Source organism: Cervus canadensis, chromosome 13, assembly GCF_019320065.1.
Source record: "Cervus canadensis isolate Bull #8, Minnesota chromosome 13, ASM1932006v1, whole genome shotgun sequence".
Classification (NCBI taxonomy): Eukaryota; Metazoa; Chordata; class Mammalia; order Artiodactyla; family Cervidae; genus Cervus; species Cervus canadensis.
Window position 1 is genome coordinate 7,620,809 of NC_057398.1, and position 18,699 is coordinate 7,639,507.

Here is an 18,699-nt window from a genome sequence, read left to right on the forward strand (position 1 = left end):
ATACACACCCAGTGTGGCACGTGGGCAGCTGTAACAGAAGGGACCGGGGCAACCACACACTGCCACGCCCCCTCCTGCAGCGCGTGGAGTCCGCTGTGCGCGCGTCCTAGAGCTGGGGCCTGTGGGGCCCTGGGCCCCCCGTGCTCCACGGGCCTCCCTTTTCTGTCTGCCCTGGAGGCAGCGCTGCCTGCGGCTGGAGGCTGCAGCTGCTGTCCGCTTGGAGTGTGTGTGTACATCTGCCCTTTGACCCTACTCCGAAACCAGCATCATTTCAGGATTAGGAAGTCAGGTTTCCTTTGATCTTTCTAGGTTCTCTTTTGTGGTCTTCTGTGTTTTTTGTCTGTTTGTTGGTCTGGTGAGAACTGGATTTTTTTTTTTTTTTTCTTGTCTATGCAGTCTGTGCCCTTTTGGGCGATCTCAGCCACCTCCGGAGGCTTCATCACTGCCCTTATACTGGGGACTTTTCTAAGTCTTTCCCTACAGCTGAGGCACTCTTTTGAGCTTCATCCATGCCCATCCAGCTGCCTATTACACATCACGTGTGTGTGTTAGTTGCTCAGTCATGTCCAACTCTGTGACCCATGGATTGTAGCCCACCAGGCTCCTCTGTCCCTGGGATTCTTCAGGCAAGAATACTGGAGTGGGCTGCCATTCCTTTCTCTGGGGGGGATCTCTTCAACCCAGGGATTGAACCCAGGTCTCCTGCACTGCAGGCAGACGCTTTACCATCTGAGCCACCAGGGAAGCCCACATAGACACCCAGAGAGATCACATAGACACCCCGGATTCAGTCCCCTCAGCACTCCTTACCTCCTATGTCGTGGCATTCACCAACATCGTTGTAATTTCTTACTATTTGTTTGTCTCTCTTACCCAGGATACAGTAAGTCCCAGGAGGGCAATAGCCATGCCGGTCATGTTCTGCTTTCTTCCTACTATTTCACACTGTGCCTGGTTATTGTTCATCTTTAAATGTTATTTGAATGAAAGCTTTTAAATGTTTTTTGTTTTAAGCCAGTTGTGTTGTTCACTTATAAGCATATGTATTACCATTATATAATTCCATCAGTAATCTTGTTAGCATTATGCGATAGGCTGTGATCACCATCATTTTGTGCCACGGTCTGTTCAAAAACTTTTTTTCACCATCTGTGCAAGTGAGGCATTTGCCCTCATCCCTCCTGTGGTCCCCTGCACTGGGAACTTCCACTCTTGATCCCTCTCCTTTTGTGACCTTTATGGCAAGTTAAAGGGACATTGCCATCAGCCCCTCGTTTTTTCAGGAACCGAGGTCACAGAAATGAAGGAGTGTGACACGTCTCCATGCCTGTAGCTCAGTCCAGAGGCAGCTTTTCCAGGCTGTATGCCAATTTCTTTTAGTGCCTCTCCTATTAAACCAACCCAGTTTATTTAGATTTGTTGACTAACAGACACTGTTTTTTTTGTCAGAACATGAAGAGGAACTGGACCGAGAATTTGACCTGGAGACTAGCACTTTATTCGGAGGATTAAAGAAGGTACAAAGTGGATCAATGATAAAACCTTTTCAGTTTTCAAACCTGATGTCGATATTTTGCATCACTTTTGTATTTGGCATTGGCCCAGGCATGGTACTCAGCAGCGACTGGAAATTAAATACCTTTGTTGTTGAAAAAGGTGTGAGCACACCACGTGGAGTGTGGGCATTCCGCACGCTCTATGTTTATGTTGTCTCATGGTCTCCTCCCAGGATACTGGACATGTGGATCAGTAACCTCAGCGGTTTGTGCAAATTGCCCTTTTGTAAAGATCGGAAAGTTCCTTCCTGATCTAGCCACACAGTATGTCCCCTGCATGTGACCCTTCAAGTTGCAGACTTTCAAAGATGCCAGCTTGTGTTAGCACGTCCAGTCACGCAAGTTAGTGCACGTGTCTGTACGATTCCTAAAAGATTAAAAAAATGTTTTCTCTATTTTTTTGTGTTTGCTTTTTTATGTATTATTTGTGTGAAAAGTACCATAAACCTATTATCATGCAGTACTGTATAGTCAGTTGTGGTAGTTGGGTACCCAGGCTAGCTTGCTTTGTTGAACTTGCAAATAAATTGTATTTGCACGCACACTCTCGGAATGGAACTTGTTCAAATGTAGAGGACTTCCTGTACCTGTTGGAATCACATGTGGCTCCTGGACACTCCCCGTGCCAACTGTGGGCAACTATAGACCTGCTTCCTTCCTGCCGCTAGTGGTCCTGGCCGTCCTGCAGGGCATGCTGGGCATCGCCCGCCCCTCTGCCCCCTGGTTTCAGGGCAACAGTGGGCTGGCTCGCTTCCCCTCCTCTGCAGCTCATTGCGCCTGCTTGGACAGCAAGCAGGGTGGCTGCCGTTGCTTCCCTAGATGTGACAGCTAGCGCTTCTGCTGGTGGCGAGGCAACCAAGAGTCGACATCATCAACTTTCCGGTTCCAACTGGTCTGGGGTCTCTGTGCTTGCGGGCAGCACACGGTTACTTTCTTCCACCCCGTGGGGGTTTCAGTATCTGCAAAACAGCTCCAAAGATACGGCTCAGGCTGTATCTATAGACTTTGTGAAGAAACGGAAGGTCCTTGACTTTGTCCAGTGGGTAAACTATTACTGTTTTGCTTTGTTTGACTTTGTTTTTTTTTTTTTTTTTGCATTCTTCTCACGTCTCTGATTAGACTTGTTCTCTGGCTAACGCTTTCCTACAGACATGAGGCAGGCGGAGGAGACGGGATGCGGGGAGGGTCTGTCCTGTGAAGGCCCCAGGGCCCCGCTCTGGTCACAGTGGGGGCTCATCCTTGTGAGCGCCTTGAGTCTTCTCTTTAGAAATACACTGCTGTTGGGCTTCTTGCAACAGAGAAAACTGGTGACCTTTTTTTCTTTCTTAAATTTTAGAGTCATCATTCAGACATTTCAGATAATAACGAATTGTTTGCCGGGGCAAAAATAAGTAAACTCATTTTGGACTAAGAGACTTTTCCCATGAGAAGCTGAAGGAGGATCAGGCCCCACGGGCTTCACTGCTGCAGGCGCAGCCCTTCTGGGTGCCGCTGTTGGTGTCTCTGGACAAAGGGCCCTCGTCTGCACTGACTTCCCAGCCCCCACCCGTCCCGCCACTCCATCACATGCAGCTGCTTGACTTCCTGCCCAGGCTTTAGAGTCCGGGGGACGTGACCTCTTTTGTGCATTCTTTGTGACAGGCGCCTGTGATGGGCACGGTCAGTGGGTGTCGACATTCAGGCCAACTCTGCCTTTGTGGAAAAGTGCGCAAGGCGCAGAGGAAAGCTCCAAGTTCAGTTCAGTCGCTCAGTCGTGTCCGACTCCCTGCGACCCCATGGACTGCAGCACACCAGGCCTCCCTGTCCATCGCCAACTCCCAGAGCTTGCTCAAACTCATGTCCATCGAGTCAGGGATGCCATCCAACCGTCTCATCCTCTGTCGTCCCCTTCTTCTCCTGTCTTCAATCTTTCCCAGCATCAGGGTCTTTTCCAATGAGTCAGTTCTTTGTACCAGGTGGCCAAAGGATTGGAGTTTCAGCTCTTCAGTGAACTTGAGAAGTTCCAAGGTTCCAAAGTTCTGTTCTGAAAGGTCTCGGTCCCTCTGTCTGCTGGCCATCCATCTGTCCATTCACCCGATGCTGTAGAGCCCCTCTGAGCCTCATCTTTCTGTGTCTCATTACCCTGCATAGGGGGTGGCTAGTTTGGGGTCCTAGAATGTAGAGGGAAAGTGATGAGTCAGGGTGGGTCGCCAGCAGATGAAGGGAATTGATTCCGTGTGCTTGGTGAAGACCATGAAATAGACCCGGGGCCACATGTCGCAACAGGAGGTCCACTGGTGTCTGCTAAAAGTCTTAGTTCAGCTAAAATAAAAGCCCGACTGGCTCTGGGTATTTTCTTTGGAGGTTATGGGAGGTGACAAGCAAATGCTATTCTGATCCAAATTCTAATCAAAAGACAGCATTAGGTGTGAGTAGAAATGGTGAACTTCGGAAGGGAGTCTTCCGAAATATCACCAGGCCTCAGCACTGCTGGCATCCACTGTTGCAGGTGGTGGCTGGGGAGGGGAATGGGGAGCTGTTCTGTAACTTGTAGGGTGTTGAACTGCATCCCTGGATTCCAGATGCCTGGAGCCCCTGCTGCTCCAAGTCATGACAGTCACTAGTGGCTCCAGGCATTGCCGCGTGTCCCCTAAGGACAAAACTGCCTCTCTTTGCGACAGCCGGCCGCGGTAACGCTGAAGGGCTCTGCCCTGCTGATTCGGCCGTCTCCTCCCGTTGTTCCTCCCGTGTTTTCCTCTGGCTTGTGCCTCACCGCTTCCCTCTGAGGTCCACGCTCTTGCTTCACATCTGAGCTCCGGCGTCTCCTGTCGTGGAATTTTTACCTGGACCTCTCAGCTGGGCTTCATGCTCATAGTTCCCGGCGCTTCTCTGCCTCTCTTTTTATCACCTTCCACAAATGCAGCTTTGAATGAATGTGTTTGTGTGCACAAGCCCATACGGAGTGCTGGGGACACAGCAGTGAGCCAGACAGACAAGGCTCCTGTCCCAGGGTCTCCTACTGGGGACAGACCGACCGTAAGTAAAGAAATGAATGTGACGGCCACAGATTGAGCTAAATGATGTGAAGGAAATGAGCAGGGTGATGTGTACTAATGCCTTGGATCGCATCTTGTATGCTATTATGATAAGTATATTTGTGCAACTTTTGTCTTGTATTATCCATCCTCCACCAGACTGTGAGTCCCACAGGGCAGGGCTGGGATTTAATCAGTCCTGTATCTTCAGTACCTGGAACAGAGCCGGTGAGTATTATACTGAATTTAACTGCAGGAAAGAGTGAGGAACATCGTGCCAGACTGCACCATTGGAGTAAAATGCGTCAGTCCTAAGGGCACCTAGATGGATGCGTCGGTAAACGCTAAGTGGGACAGTGTTGACAGTCAGGACAGAGAGACCACTGCGGGCACAGGCGGCCCCACCCTGCTTCTGGGAGAGGAGCACGACCTTCAGCTGGGCGCCTCAGAACGGGTGGGATTGGCAAGGTCCCCAGTAGCGAAGACGTTCTTCCAGAGGAGCTCACTGTGGTTGGAAAGGGGATGCGTGTGTTAGGGTGATGGCGACTCAAGGCGAAGCTTTGGGACAGTGAAGTGCTGTTGGGCCTGACCACAGTCCCCCCGGGTGTTGCTGATGGTAGAGCTTGGAGGATTGATTGTAGCCCAGACCAGGAATACCACTGGGTCTCGTCATTCCATCAGAGTAAAGCTGCTTGCTTTCGCCAGGAGGCCAGGGGCGGGTGGTGCAGCTCTCAAGGACTGTTGAGATTCCATATGCTGTGGCGTGTGCCTCCTGTTTGTGACGTCTCTCCTTGCAGGCTTGGCAGTGCCTCCCTGCACGGGCTCCGGTGGCTTCCTGGAGCAGTCGTGTGCAGGGGCCCGAGTGTGGTCAGGGAGGAGTCGAGCTCGACGCCTTTCCAGTTCTGGCCATCTGTCTTGGGGTTTGCTGGTTCCCTCCTCTTCCCCCCCCCCCCGCCGACATTCTTGCTTGATGTCCTGAGACTATAAAGAAGACGCTTTAGTGGCTGTATTCCTTGCTTGATGTCTCCAGATAGTAGGCTCTGAATCAAGTGATCACTCATGAAGGAAGCTCTATGTTGGTCTGTGTTGTCATGAATTTTTTTCCTTTTATTTTTATTTCTGATTCAAGATAGTTGGCATAATGGAAAGAGCACAGGTTTGGAGTTGGATGGACTTGAGTTCAAAATGCAGTTTGCTCCATTTTGGAAAATCATTTACCCCATTTGAGCCTTAATTTTCTTTCTTGGAATATGGGCATGGGAGGTCTCGTTGTAGTGAAAGAGATAATGGATATAAAACACCCAACATGGGGACTTCCCTGGTGGCCCCTAAGACTCTGCTGTCAGTGGAGGGGGCCCAGGTTCAATCCCTGGTTGGGGAACTAAATCCCACATGCCGCATGCCACAGTGACGATCAAATATCCTGAGTGCTGCAGCTAAGGCCCAGCACAGCCAAATAAAAAGGTAAATAAATAAATATTAAAAAAACCCACACCCCACCCAGCATATCTGTGCTTGGTACAATGGATCCCCAGTCCATGCTGTGGTCATTATTTTGTCCTTTTGTGGTTGATGACGTCCTTGCTTTAGAGCTAGGATTTGTTGATTCCCCTTCTCTGGCAAGGAGATAATGTTCTACAGAGGAACATTTCAATCTAGAAGGAGGTGGATTGCTACTGAAAGGAGCTCTCCAGAGCCTGATGTATTATGAAGAATTTTGCATGTAATCAATTACTCATTTCTTTCCCAAGGACACCTCTTCCTGTGACAGTTCTGAAACTGGGGCCCTCTTGGAAATAAGTTCTTTTCAGAAGTAGAATCAGAGAAGAATTTTCAGTGCCTGCCAGAAGGTTAGAAAAGACAAGTCAGAGAAGGAAGCTTGACCACTAATGTCTTTGAATGTTAAGAGAGAAAAGGTTGTTTCTAAAGTAAAGATACAAGTTTTAGCTACTCAGATTTTATCTATAAAGATTTTAATATTCAGTTATTTATAAATTACTTTATATTTTGATACACACACACAAAAAAACACCCCCAAAAAACCCAGAAAGCTCTGTGCTGAATCATTTAACAAATATTCCTTGAGTGGCTCCTGTGTAAGAGGCTTCCAGGCTGGGTACTGGGAGGCTGAGACCTTCCAGGCTCAGTCTCTGTCTGCACTGGGCCCTAAATTCGGGGGGCAGTGATGCTGAGACAGTGAGGTAAGTGATGTAACCACCTGCCGGGCATGGAGGAGACAGAAGGTGCCTGTCCCCCAGACACACAAGGATCAGAGGTGAGGTATTGGGGAAAGATGGGAAAGAAGGGAATAACAGGCATACAGACTGGATTTGAGAGAGTCAGTCAGCCTGGCTGGGAGGTCACATGTGAGAGGAAGAGATGATACAAGATAGAGGCTGGAGCATAAAGGTGATCGGGTCCCGTACGTGGAGTCTGGACTGTATTCAGAAGCAGAGGATGGTTCCCGAAGTGGGGTGAGGCCATTGGCGTTTCTGCTGAGGCCCCTCTCAGCAGCCCTGTGCTGTCCCTGCCTTTCCTGGCTCTCCTGATCCATCCCACTCAAGGTCTGCGCATCCCTGGAGTTAACGTTCTGGGATGGATATCTCAGGCATGTGTGCTAAGTCGCTTCAGTCGTGTCGGACTCTTTGCGACCCCATGGACTGTAACCCGCCAGGCTCTTCTGTCCATGGGATTTTTCAGGCGAGAATTCTGGAGTGGGTTGCCATGCCCTCCTCCAGGGGGATCTTCCTGATCCAGGGATCAAACCCCCCACTCTTGAATCTGTATTGGCAGGCAGGGTCTTTACCACTGGCGCCAGTGTTGCTCAGAACCCACGCGCGGCTCCTCGTTTCTTACTGTGTCAAGCCCGTGCTTTGAGGCTGACATTCAGCCCCTTTCCATTTGTCCACTGGCCCGGCCTTGTTCCAGCAGCCTCAGCTCCTGTGTGGTCCCTCTGGGCTTCCAAGTAACAGGACCATCTGACATTCCCCAGGGACGCCTTGATGTTCCTCCCCGTGATCCTCACGCAGACTGGTGGGTGCCTGCCTCCTGCCCGAGGAGCAGCCCACGGGGAGCCTTTCCTGATGCCACTCCCTGCCTCGTCCTGCTGCTGGCCTGGGTTTCTCCCTCCCACGAGCTCCATTCCTAGGACTCCTTCCCGAGCCGGTGTTACATATTTATTTATGTGACTGCACCGGGTCTTCGTTGCGGGGCATGCGGATCTGTAGTTGCCTTGTGAACTCTTGCGGGATCCACTTCGCTGATGAGGGATTGGTTGAACGCAGGCCGCCTGCACTGGGAGCGCAGAGTCTTAGCCGCTGGACCACCAGGGAAATCCCAGGAGTTACCTCTTTTAAACATAAGAGGACCTTTCATCTCTGCCCGACACAGAGGAGGCATTCAGTGGCGGCTGCTGGGAGGTGGGTGTGCCCGGCTGGTCGGGGACTGGCTGTGAAGGAACGCCGGGCCCTTGGCAGTGTTTGCCGAGTTCCACGTGTCTAAGGTCTGGCGGGTTTAGACAATGTAGGCCTTCCCTCATTTTTCCTTAAGCAGTAGCTCCTCAAAGACGATTCCGGTGTTCTGGTTATATCTCTGCCTCCCTCCATCTGATGGGGACAGGTTAATAAGTGGTTTGGCTGTGCGTGTGAATTTTCACCCTGTCCTTATTACCAGAAAATTGGATTTTATGCAGCTTTGCCCTTTCACAGAGGGGCTGGTCAATAGAGGCAGAGTTCTGTGCCCCGTGCCTGCCCAGGGAGAGAAAGAGGGGTCTGAGGGGTCTCCAAATGGTGGGGGCAAGAAGCCCTTGGACTAGTGATGGGAGGAAGGGTCCTGAGCACATGTTGGGCTTGATTCCCTCTTATCAACACAAAGAACTCCTGCCCTTAACCTGCCAGTGCACCGTCTCTGGTCTAGCCTCATCCCCACGCCCATTCCCCCCCCCCCCCCCCCCCCCCCGGCTGGATGTCCTTGATATGTCGGAGATTTGCAGCCAGGTGGGGGGAAAAAGTGATTTTTTAGTGATTTCCTGGGGAGCACAGGAAAGGGAGGCTCTGCCTTGTGTAAAAATAGGGGCTGCAGTGCAGATGGATAAACATCAGATTTGCTTATTAGCTCAGCAGCTAAGTCCCCTGCTCGGCCCTCCTCTCTTTTTTCATATCTACTAGCTCATGGAAAATATGATTTATTTCATTCATAGGTTCTTGAAGGAGCCAGGAGAAGATAAGGTGAAGTTAGAACCAAGGGTTTAGCCCTGCAGAACTAAAAGATCAGATGTGTGCGTGTGAGAGACAGGTTCTCCATGAATGCTTAGTAACATCTTGAGGTGGTGATAGAGATTTGGAGTGGTGAGAAATTTCTCAACCACAAACCAGTCAGTTTACGAGTAATTCTTTGCTAACCAGCTGGTTTGCAGTAAGTTCTGTGGGCTAAGGGAAGTAAGAAGCGTGGATTCTCTCCTCAGGAAGCTTACACTCCATCCAAGGATGCCAGGCTGCCGTTTGTTTCCGTAGGATGATGTGCTGGTTCTTTAACCAAGGGCAGCAGCAGCAGTCAAGCTGTAGAGATGGCAGGTGTGCACAGCCAGGATGGCTGGCCCTATTTGTGTGTCCTGCCTGGAAATGAGCACTTGTATTACATTCACCAGAGTGTTTCCGTTTGTATGAGTGTCTCGGGTTGGTCTGTTCTTGTGTGCTGAGTCGCTTGAGTCATGTCTGACCCTTTGCAACCCTGTGGACCTATGGACCATAGCCGCCACGCTCCTCTGTCCATGGGATTCTCCAGGCAAGGATACTGGAGTGGGTTGCCATGCCCTCCTCCAGGGGATCTTCCCGACCCAGGGATCGAACCTGAGTCTCTTAATCTCCTCCTTTGACAGGCGGGTTCTTTACCGCTGGCGCTACCTGGGAAGTATACTGGTTGGTATAGCCAAAAGTTACTGGGAGAATTTCTAACCTTGGAATGGTTAGAAATTTGGCATCATCATCAACCCACCCCCAGGGAGGGTTTCCTGAAGGAGGTGGATCTGACTTGAACCTTGAACAGAAGAATCACGTGTGTCTCGACCCGAGTCTGTCACGTTCTTTGCTTTGACTCATTGTAGGTCCTGGTAATTGGAGGTGGGTGAACTAAAATCTCTTCTGCTCCTACAATGTCACTACCAAGTGATATATTGGAAGGAAAGAGTCCAGATATGAATTCTGCCACGTGTGCAAACACTTACTTATTTAGTGGCAGGTACAAAATCTGCCACTGAACCTGTTCTTTGTCTTGAGGTTCTCCAACAAGTATCCTGTAGGAAGGATTCATTGGAGCTTTGGCAGTTCTACTCTGTGGGCTGGAGCAGACACCCTGCTCGTCTGATGGAGGGACAGAGAAGCACGGGAGTGTTAGGAGGAGGGCGAGCTCGTAAACTCTCACGTGCAGCTTTAGACACCAGTATTCAAATCGTTTGGATTGTGGCCATGTATGGAACTGAATTTCTGACTGGGATCATTCAGATGCTAGCTCAGTCCTTGTGGAATGTGGGTTCTGCATTTGGGCACTGTTAACTTTAAGAACTGGGTGTTGTTTTTCAAATCCTAAAAGACGATGCCAAATGCCTCCTGAGAAATCTGTATACTGGTCAAGAAGCAACAGTTAGAACCAGACATGGAACAACAGACTGGTTACAAATTGAGAAAGGAGCGTCAAGGTTGTATGTTGTCACCCTCCTTATTTAACTTATATGCAGAGTAAATCATATGAAATGCCGGGCTGGATGAAGCACAAGCTGGAATCAAGATTGCTGGGAGAAACATCAATAACCTTGCAGATATGCAGATGACATCACCCTTTGGCAGAAAGCAAAGAGGAACTAAAGAGCCTCTTGATGAAAGTGAAAGAGGAGTGAAAAAGCTGGCTTAAAATTCAGTATGGGAAAAAACAAAGCTCATGTCATCCTGTCATATCATTTCATGGCAAATAGGGGGAAACAATGGAAACAGTGACAGACTTCATTTTCTTGGGTTCCAAAATGCAGCCTGAAATTAAAAGGCGCTTGCTCCTTGGAAGAAAAGCTATGAGCAACCTAGATAGCATATTAAAAAGTAGAGACATTACTTTGCTGACAAGGGTCCGTCTAGTCAAGGTTGTGGTTTTTCCAGTAGTCATGTATGGATGTGAGAGTTGGACTATAAAGAAAGCTGAGCACTGAAAAACTGATGCTTTTGAACTGTGGTGTTGGAGAAGACTCTTGAGAGTGCCTTGGAATGCAAGGAGATCCAACCAGTCCATCCTAAAGGAGATCAGTCCTGAATATGTGTTGTTTACACAACACATCCTATGTAAGTGCTCCAACAGCTGGGATTCTGAGGGTAGGAGGAGCAGAGTTCAGCGACGCTTGAAGGTGAAATTTGGGGAGAGATGTGGGGGAGTGGGGAGAACCGGAAACACTTCCTTCTCCCAGTACATCCCCTAAAAGTGGTGCCTGTTACCATTCTTAAGAAGGTTACTACCTTTTAAAATCATGACATGACAGATGATAAGTCTGTTAAAAAAGAAACTAGAAGCAGCCTGAGGATAGCAGTGAGATCATGGGCCCGTGGGAGATGTGAAGGGTGGCATCTCTGTGAGTGCAACTGACTGAAGCCACTCTGAGGACCACGGTGGCTGCTGAAAAACTCAAGATAAGTGAGGCTTATTCCATCATAATTTTGCTCCTGGGTTTCATGAAGGCAGTTTTCCAGCTAAATTCAGTCACATGTGTAGACATTTGTTAGGCAAGCGGTGGAAACCAGTTATGCCTGTCTATCTCCTGGGCCCAATGAGGTCATTTTAGGGGCTCCTTATCCTTTAGGAGCCACTACCACGCATGGAGTGTTACTTCCACGGATATTTTTACCGAGTCTAAGCTTGACAGAGGATGAGATGGTTGGACAGCATCACTGGCTCAATGGGCATGAGTTTGAGTAAACTCTGGGTGATGGACAGGGAAGCCTAGCATGCTGCAGTCTGTGGGATCGAAAAGAGTCGGACACGACTGAGCAACTGAACTGAAATGAAGCTGGTTTTGCTTTCTACACAAGAGGCCAATAAATCAAATGAGGCGTTGAGGCAAGGAATACAACTTTATTGGGAAAGCTGGCAGACTAAGAAGACAGCCTAAGGTCTCAAAGTGACCATCTTATCAGATGTGATTCTTTTGTAGAACATGGAGGGGGAGGAGGTGAAGAAGTAAAGTACAAAGGCCATTAATCCTGTAAATCTCTCCTGGAATGGCCATCCTGGGGGAAGGGATGTGTTTCTTATTTCTTGCAGCCATTCACAGGTGTAGAGAGGGTCAGGGTGTTGCCCTGAATAAAAGAAAGGCACTTTGGTTTAACATTCAGGCAGAGGGACAAGGTTCGCCAAGGCCCAGGCACACCATCTTGTGCTGACAGGATGCTTTCAATAAAAGAAAGCAACAGGAAGCAAAGGTTAAAGTAGACACATGAAGTCAGATCTTATTCTTCCCTGTAACAGGATGGACAGGGAAACAATCTGTTTGATGTCAGGTGCCCCGAAATTCTCCAACTTGTAGATTCATACAGGGCCTTTGAAGGGGCCCTCAGGGCAATCACTAAGAGTGTGTGTATATATATTTTTTTCTTTTTTTGAGTTATTTTTTACAATTAATTTTATTTTTAATTGAAAGATAATTGCTTTATAGAATTATGTTGGTTTCTGACAAACATCAACATGAATCAGTCATAGGTATACATATATCCTCTCCCTCTTGAAACCCCTGTTGCGGGGAGTATGTGATTTCCTCCCTTATGTCTCGCTGCAGCAAAAATCTGAAACGTCGGACCAGTGTTACAGCTTGGTTACAGCTTCGTTTTATTCGAAAAAACGTAGTATACCTTTGAGGTGTGAGGGCAGGCCAGCCTCAAAAAGGAGAAGCTCAATCTTGGCTCCTCCTTTTATATGTTTAGTCTCCTTCCCTGGAGCCTACCCTGTGTAAATTAGGCTGGCCAGGAGGGCTGTTTGTTTCATCTGAGGTTCTCTCGCCTGGAATCTTAGGCTTTTTTTTCCTTTGTCTTTGGCCACTGACATTATAGCCCCCCGCCCCCGCCATTTTGTAAATTAATTTTTAATCGAAAGATAATCACTTTATAGAATTGTATTGGTTTCTGCCAAACATCAACATGAAGTCAGCCACAGGTATACATATGTCCCCTCCCTCTTAACACCCCCTGGGTAGGAGTTCCCTGAGTAATACAGCCAATACCCACTGGCTGTCCATTTTACATACGGTAATACAAGTTTCCGTGTGAACCTCTCCATATCCCCCTGTGCTTGCACTCCTGACTTTTATACGGTAGAGAAGAGAATTACTTTCAAGTTGTTCTGGTGTGTCTGATAGGAGTCACCAATAACTGGCAAGTCCAGACTCTAACTGGTAGAACTCATGTGATTTAAACCTATGATACTTTTAGTTTTACAGATGTTTTTACAGGACTTCTCTGGTGGCCTAGGCTGTAAAGTGTCTGCCTACACAGCGGGAGACCCGAGTTCGATCCCTGCGTGGGGAAGATCCTCTGCAGAAGGAAATGGCACCCCACTCCAGTACTCTTGCCTGGAAAATCCTACGGACTGAGGAGCCTGGACTGTGGGGTTGCGAAGAGTCAGACACAACTGAGCGACTTAATTTCATTTCTGACAGACAAAAAAACCCAATGAACACTTTGTAGGGTTCATACTTACAAGTAAATGCTTAGCTATATAGTTGCTCAGCTGTCCTCCAGGGGATTTTCTGGCCTGGGGGGGTGCCATTTCTTCTATGGGGGAAATTTCCCTGGCCCGAAAACATGGATTTTTCTGTATTGTACATAGACACTTTACCATCTGAGCCCCTTACATTGATTAAAATACAATGCTGGCAAAACCAAAATCACAGTGCCATTTCTACAAAGAATTGTCTTTTTTTATACCATCAAAGGTCAGCCTTGCTGAAGCAAAGCCTCAAAAAATTAGTTTAACAACTCAAGATTGTTTCTCTCCACGGAAATCTTTAGTAAAAGGCGAAAGATTTATACGATCTGAAGAGAAACCAGAGTATGCTGTTGGCTTGCTAAGCTTGGGCCTCCCAATAACTGCAACTCCTACTTCACTGATGGTGGTTCAGTATCCCAAGGGTTACTTCCTGCCTAAAGTTTAAACAAGGAATTGTGTAAGCAAACTTCTCACAGTTTGAAATGTTGAGCTTAAAAAAATATTATTTTAAGCCTGAAAAGATTGTACTGTCTGCAGGGTACGATGGGTATGCAAATGAGAAGTCTGAGTCATCAACTTTGAGATTCTGCAACACCTTAGTCTTCATAGCTGCACCTGGAGCCGCCACTAGGGGGCGAAGCAGAGGTCCCCGTGGCCGGGCCCTCAACCTCCTCGTGGTTCAAGCCCGGAAACTGCAGTTTTTCTAAATTGTGTATTGTGACTTTGAATGTGCTTATTTTCCTTTTTTTCCGCTAACCACCAGCACAGTTAAAATACAGAACCAGGAAGAACTCCCTTGCTGCCTCTTTCTAGTCATACCCATCCTGTTCTCCCCATCCTTAACCCATGGAAGCCACTGTTTTATTTTCCATCCCATGATGTTGTCTTTTCAGAATGTTCTATAAAGAGAATCATACAGTATGTAACCTTTTGAGACTGGCTCTCTTCTTGCCGCCCCCCCAGTTTAATGTCCTTGAGATTCATACTTCTTGTGTGTGTCAAGAGTTTGTTCTTTTTCTTTGCAGAAAAGGGGTGGACTGCAGTTTGTTTAACCATTTGATCCTTGCAGGACATTTTGGTTGTTTCCAGTTTTTGACTGTTACAAGCCTGATGTGAATATTTGTGTACAGGTCTTTCTGTGGACTTAAGTTTTATTTTCTCAGGGATAAATACCCAGGTATTTGATTGCTGGATTGTATGATAAATTTATGTTTGATTTTGTAAAAAAAATGTACAAACTTTTTTCCAAAATGGCTCTACCATTTTACATTCCCACCAAAAAAATGTATGAGATACTTAGTTTCTCTGCATACTTGCCAGTACCTGGCATTATTAACAATTTAAATTTCAGCTATCCTGATAGTTATGTAGTGGTATGTCGTCATGGTTTTAATTTGCGTTTCCCTAATGGTTAAAAGAGGTTGAACATATTTTCATGTGTTATTTGTCATCCCTGTATCCTCTTTGGTGAAATTCTATGCATATCTTTTGCCAATTTTAACTTGTATTTGTTTGCTTTATTCTTACTGTTGAGTTCAGAGTTCTCTATATAGTCTAAATACTAGTCCTTTGTCAGATGAATGGCTTGCAAATATAATTTCCCAGTCATTACTTTGATTTTTTATACTCTTAGTAGGGTCTTTCACAGATGTCCAATTTATCTTTTTTTTCTCTTACAGACTGTGCTTTTGGTGGCATGTCTGAGTGTTCTTGGCCTAGCTGTATGACCCAAAGATTTTCTCTTTTTTCCTCAAAGTTTCCTAGTTTTGTGTTTTACCTTTAAATCTAAATCTTTAAATCCTTTAAATCTGTGATCCCTCTTGGATTAATTATTGTATTAATTTAGGTAGAGACTTCTGTCCAGTTGCTACTGCACCTTTTGTTGAAAAGACAAATTCCTCTATTGAGTTATTTTGCACCTGTGTCATAAATCAATTGGCCAAACTTGTATGGCTGTATTTCTGGGTTCTCTTTCTGTTCCATTGATCTGTGTATCTGTCTTTACACTAACAGCACATTTTCTTAATTACTCTTAAGTCTTAAAATCAAATAATATACTTTAACTTTATTCTTTTTTCTCAAAGGTTTTTTTAGCTCATTTTGTTCCTTTTTGTCTTTCCAAATATGCTTTAGAATAAGCTTTTCTATATCTACAAAACATCTTGCTTGGATTTTGGTAGAATTCTGTTAAACTTATAGATCTATTTGGAAAACTGGTGTCTTCCTTGTATTGAATTTTCCAATCCATGGACACAGTATGTTTGTAGATTTATTTACATCTTTTTTGTATTTCCTTCATTAGTATTTTGCAGTTTTTAACCATGTAAATTCTATGAATTTTTGGCGGGTTAGATTTATACCCAGGTATTTCTGTTTTTTAGTTTTTATAAATGGTTTACATTTTAAATTTCAATTTCCACATGTTCATTGCTAGTATAGAGATGTACAATTGGCTTTTATTGAGTTGGTGAAAAAGTGCATTTGGGGTTTTTCATAAGATGTTATTAACATGTTGATCTTATATTCTATAAGATCATAACCTTATATTCTGTAAGATTGTAACTGGTCCTTAACTTTCCTGGACTCATTTAGTCCTTATTTTTTTTTTTTAATTTCTTTTTGGCAGACTTGTTGAGTTTTTCTAAATAAACAATGATAACATCTACAAATCAGGACATTTTCATGTCTTCCTTTTCAATTTATGTAACTCTTTATTTTCTTATTGTGCTGGCTAGGACTTCCTGGACAGTGTTGAAATACTAGTTATGAGAGTGTATGTCTTTTTTTTTCCCCCCAATCTTAATCATTCAGTCTTTCCCCATTAAGTATGATGTCTCTAAAGGTTTTTTGGTAGATGTTCATCTGTCAAGTTGAGGAAGTTTCCCTCTATTCCTAGTTTTCTGAGAATTTTTATGAATTGGTGTTGAATTTTGTCTGATGTTTTCTCTGCGTCAGTTGATATGATCATGTGATTTTTTTCTTTAATTAAGAATATGTTGGATTACTTTGATTGATTTTTGAATACTGAACCAACCTTGTATCCCTGGGATTAAACTCTACTTGGTTTTGCTGTGGTCTTTCCTAATAGCTCAGTTGGTAAAGAATCTGCCTGCAGTGCAGGAAACCCCAGTTTGATTCCTGGGTCGGGAAGATCCCCTGGAGATGGGATAGGCTACCGACTGCAGTATTCTTGGGTTTCCCTTGTGGTTTGACTGCTAAAGAATCCCGCAATGCGGGAGACCTGAGTTCAATCCCTGGGTTGGGAAAATCCCGTGGAGAAGGGAAAGGCTATTCACAGTCCATGGGGTTGCAAAGAGTCAGACATGAGTGAGTGACTTTCACTGGTCCTGGTGCATAGTTTTTTAGTATATGTGGCTGGACTACATATATAAAGAGCTTTGATTTTTGTTGTGGCATGCGGGGTTTTTAGTTGAGGTATGCAGCATCTTTAGTGGTAGCATGCAAGCTCTTATTTGCCGCATAGTTCCCTGACCAGGGATCAAACCTGGCCCCTGCACTGGGAGCTTGGAGTCTTAGCCACTGGACCACCAGGCAATTCCTGACAATTTTCTTTTGTCTGTGTTCATGTGTTCAATGTCTGAGTTTGACTGATTATATATGATCTTGAATTTTTACTTTCAGACTTCATGTGTTTATTGTTATGCTCATAAAAGGAGTTGGGGAATATTTCCCCTTTTAAAGAGAGCACCTTTAGATATCAGGTAGATTTCTTTAGTGAAACCACATCGTACTGGAGTTTTCTTTTTGTGGATTTTAAAACTATGAATTCAATTTGTTTGGTTAATATGATGTATTTTTATTGGGTGAGTTTTGGTAGTTTGTGCTTTTTGAGGAATTAGGCCATTTATTCTCTAGGTTGTCAAATTTATGTATATATAGTTTTTCTTAGTATGCCTTCTTATCCTCATTAGATCTGTGGAGTTTGTAGTGGTATCCTTTTTATTCCTGATTTTGGTAATTTGGGTCATCTTCTTTTTTATTTTTTGTTTGTTTTTTAGAAGTTTGTGAACTTACTGACTTTTACAGAGAACCAGGTTTTTGTTTCATGAGTTTTTTCTGTCTTGGATTTCAATGATTTCTGCTCTTTATTTCCTTCTTCTTGCTTGCTGTGTTTCTGTTTTGTTCCTTATTTTTCTAGTTTCTTAGAGTTTTGATATTTTTACTCTAATATAACTGTTTACAAACACTACTTTAGCTAATATTTTGATACTTTCTTTTTCATTTTATTCAGTTCTAATTATTTTTTATTTCCCTCAAGACTTCCTCTTTGACTTGTGTTATTTAAAAAGCATTTGGAGATTTTCCTATTATCTTTTTGATGTGGATTTCTAGCTTGATTCCATTGCTGTCAGAGAGTATACTCTGTATGTTGAGATTCTTTTAAATTTGTTGGCCTTTGTTTTTTGGCCCAGGATACCATCTGTCGTGGTTGAATGCTCCATGGGAGCTTGAATAGAATGTGTATTCTGATGTTGTTGAATGGCATGTCCTGTAAATGTCGATTAGATCCTGTTGGTTGGTAGCAGCAAGTGTCCTTTTGTCCTTATTAATCTGGAAGATTAATGGTTAATCTTAGTGATCTACCTGGCAGTTTTATCAGTTGCTGTGAGAGAAATGTCAAAATCTCCAACTATAGTTGTGGATTTCTCTGTTTCTATCTGTTCTGTCAGTTTTTGCTTCATATATTTTATAGCTTTGTTATTTGGTGCATACATGTTTAGGGTTGTTGTGCCTTCTTGATGGATTGACTCTTATCATTACCTAATGATCCTTTTTGACTCTGGTGATTTTCTTTCATTGAAATCTACTTCATCTGATATGAATGTAGTCCCTACTGCTTTCTTTTGATTAATATTTGTAATTCAGTTCAGTCGCTCAGTCGTATCTGACTCTTTGGGCAGCCACCTAGTGGACAAAGGGGACAGAGTGAAAAGATACGTGGGAGACTCCTTCTACCTTCTCTGTGTTCATTTTCCTGGTTTTTTATGCAGTATGTAAAATTCAAAGAGAGAGATGGTAAGTGAGATTATGAGAGGCTCCCATCCTCCCTGCTGGACAGATGATGGCAATAATGTCAGTTTTTCCTTTTCTCTCTTTTATTGGTCTTATCTTTCTTCACTGACCTGCCCCAGGGCCCTTCAACATTTTGGGATTCTGTCTGGAGTTCCAGTTTGTTGGTATTTGCCCACCACAGAGATGTTACATATTAATGAGCTTTCTTGACTGTATGAAGACTCCCTAAAAAGAAAGCAAATTCTTTGAGCACGGGGGGCATTTTAGGGGCCACGGCTCCCAAAGGACTGCGTACGTGAGTGCTCAGTTGTGTCCAACGCTTTACGACTCGTGGACTATAGCCCACCAGGCTCCTCTGCCCA

General features: G+C 45.2%; 1 protein-coding gene and 1 non-coding gene across 11 annotated transcripts in view; one reads left to right on the top strand and one right to left on the bottom strand.

Moving 5' to 3' along the window:
- The window catches only part of HHAT (hedgehog acyltransferase), a 353,352-nt gene that overhangs the window by 29,768 nt on the left and 304,885 nt on the right, over positions 1–18,699 (top strand). For 6 of the 10 annotated variants that reach the window (XM_043485093.1, XM_043485101.1, XM_043485103.1 and 3 more), the window contains one exon: positions 1,450–1,517. The exons of the other annotated variants lie outside the window; for them this stretch is intronic. In XM_043485093.1, the coding sequence (XP_043341028.1) occupies positions 1,450–1,517 (68 nt within the window). The remainder of the gene's footprint in view (positions 1–1,449; positions 1,518–18,699) is intronic. 10 annotated transcript variants of the gene reach the window in all.
- LOC122452679 lies at positions 13,533–13,649 on the bottom strand. Its single transcript, XR_006272827.1, has one exon. It is a non-coding gene; the product is annotated as a U5 spliceosomal RNA (small nuclear RNA).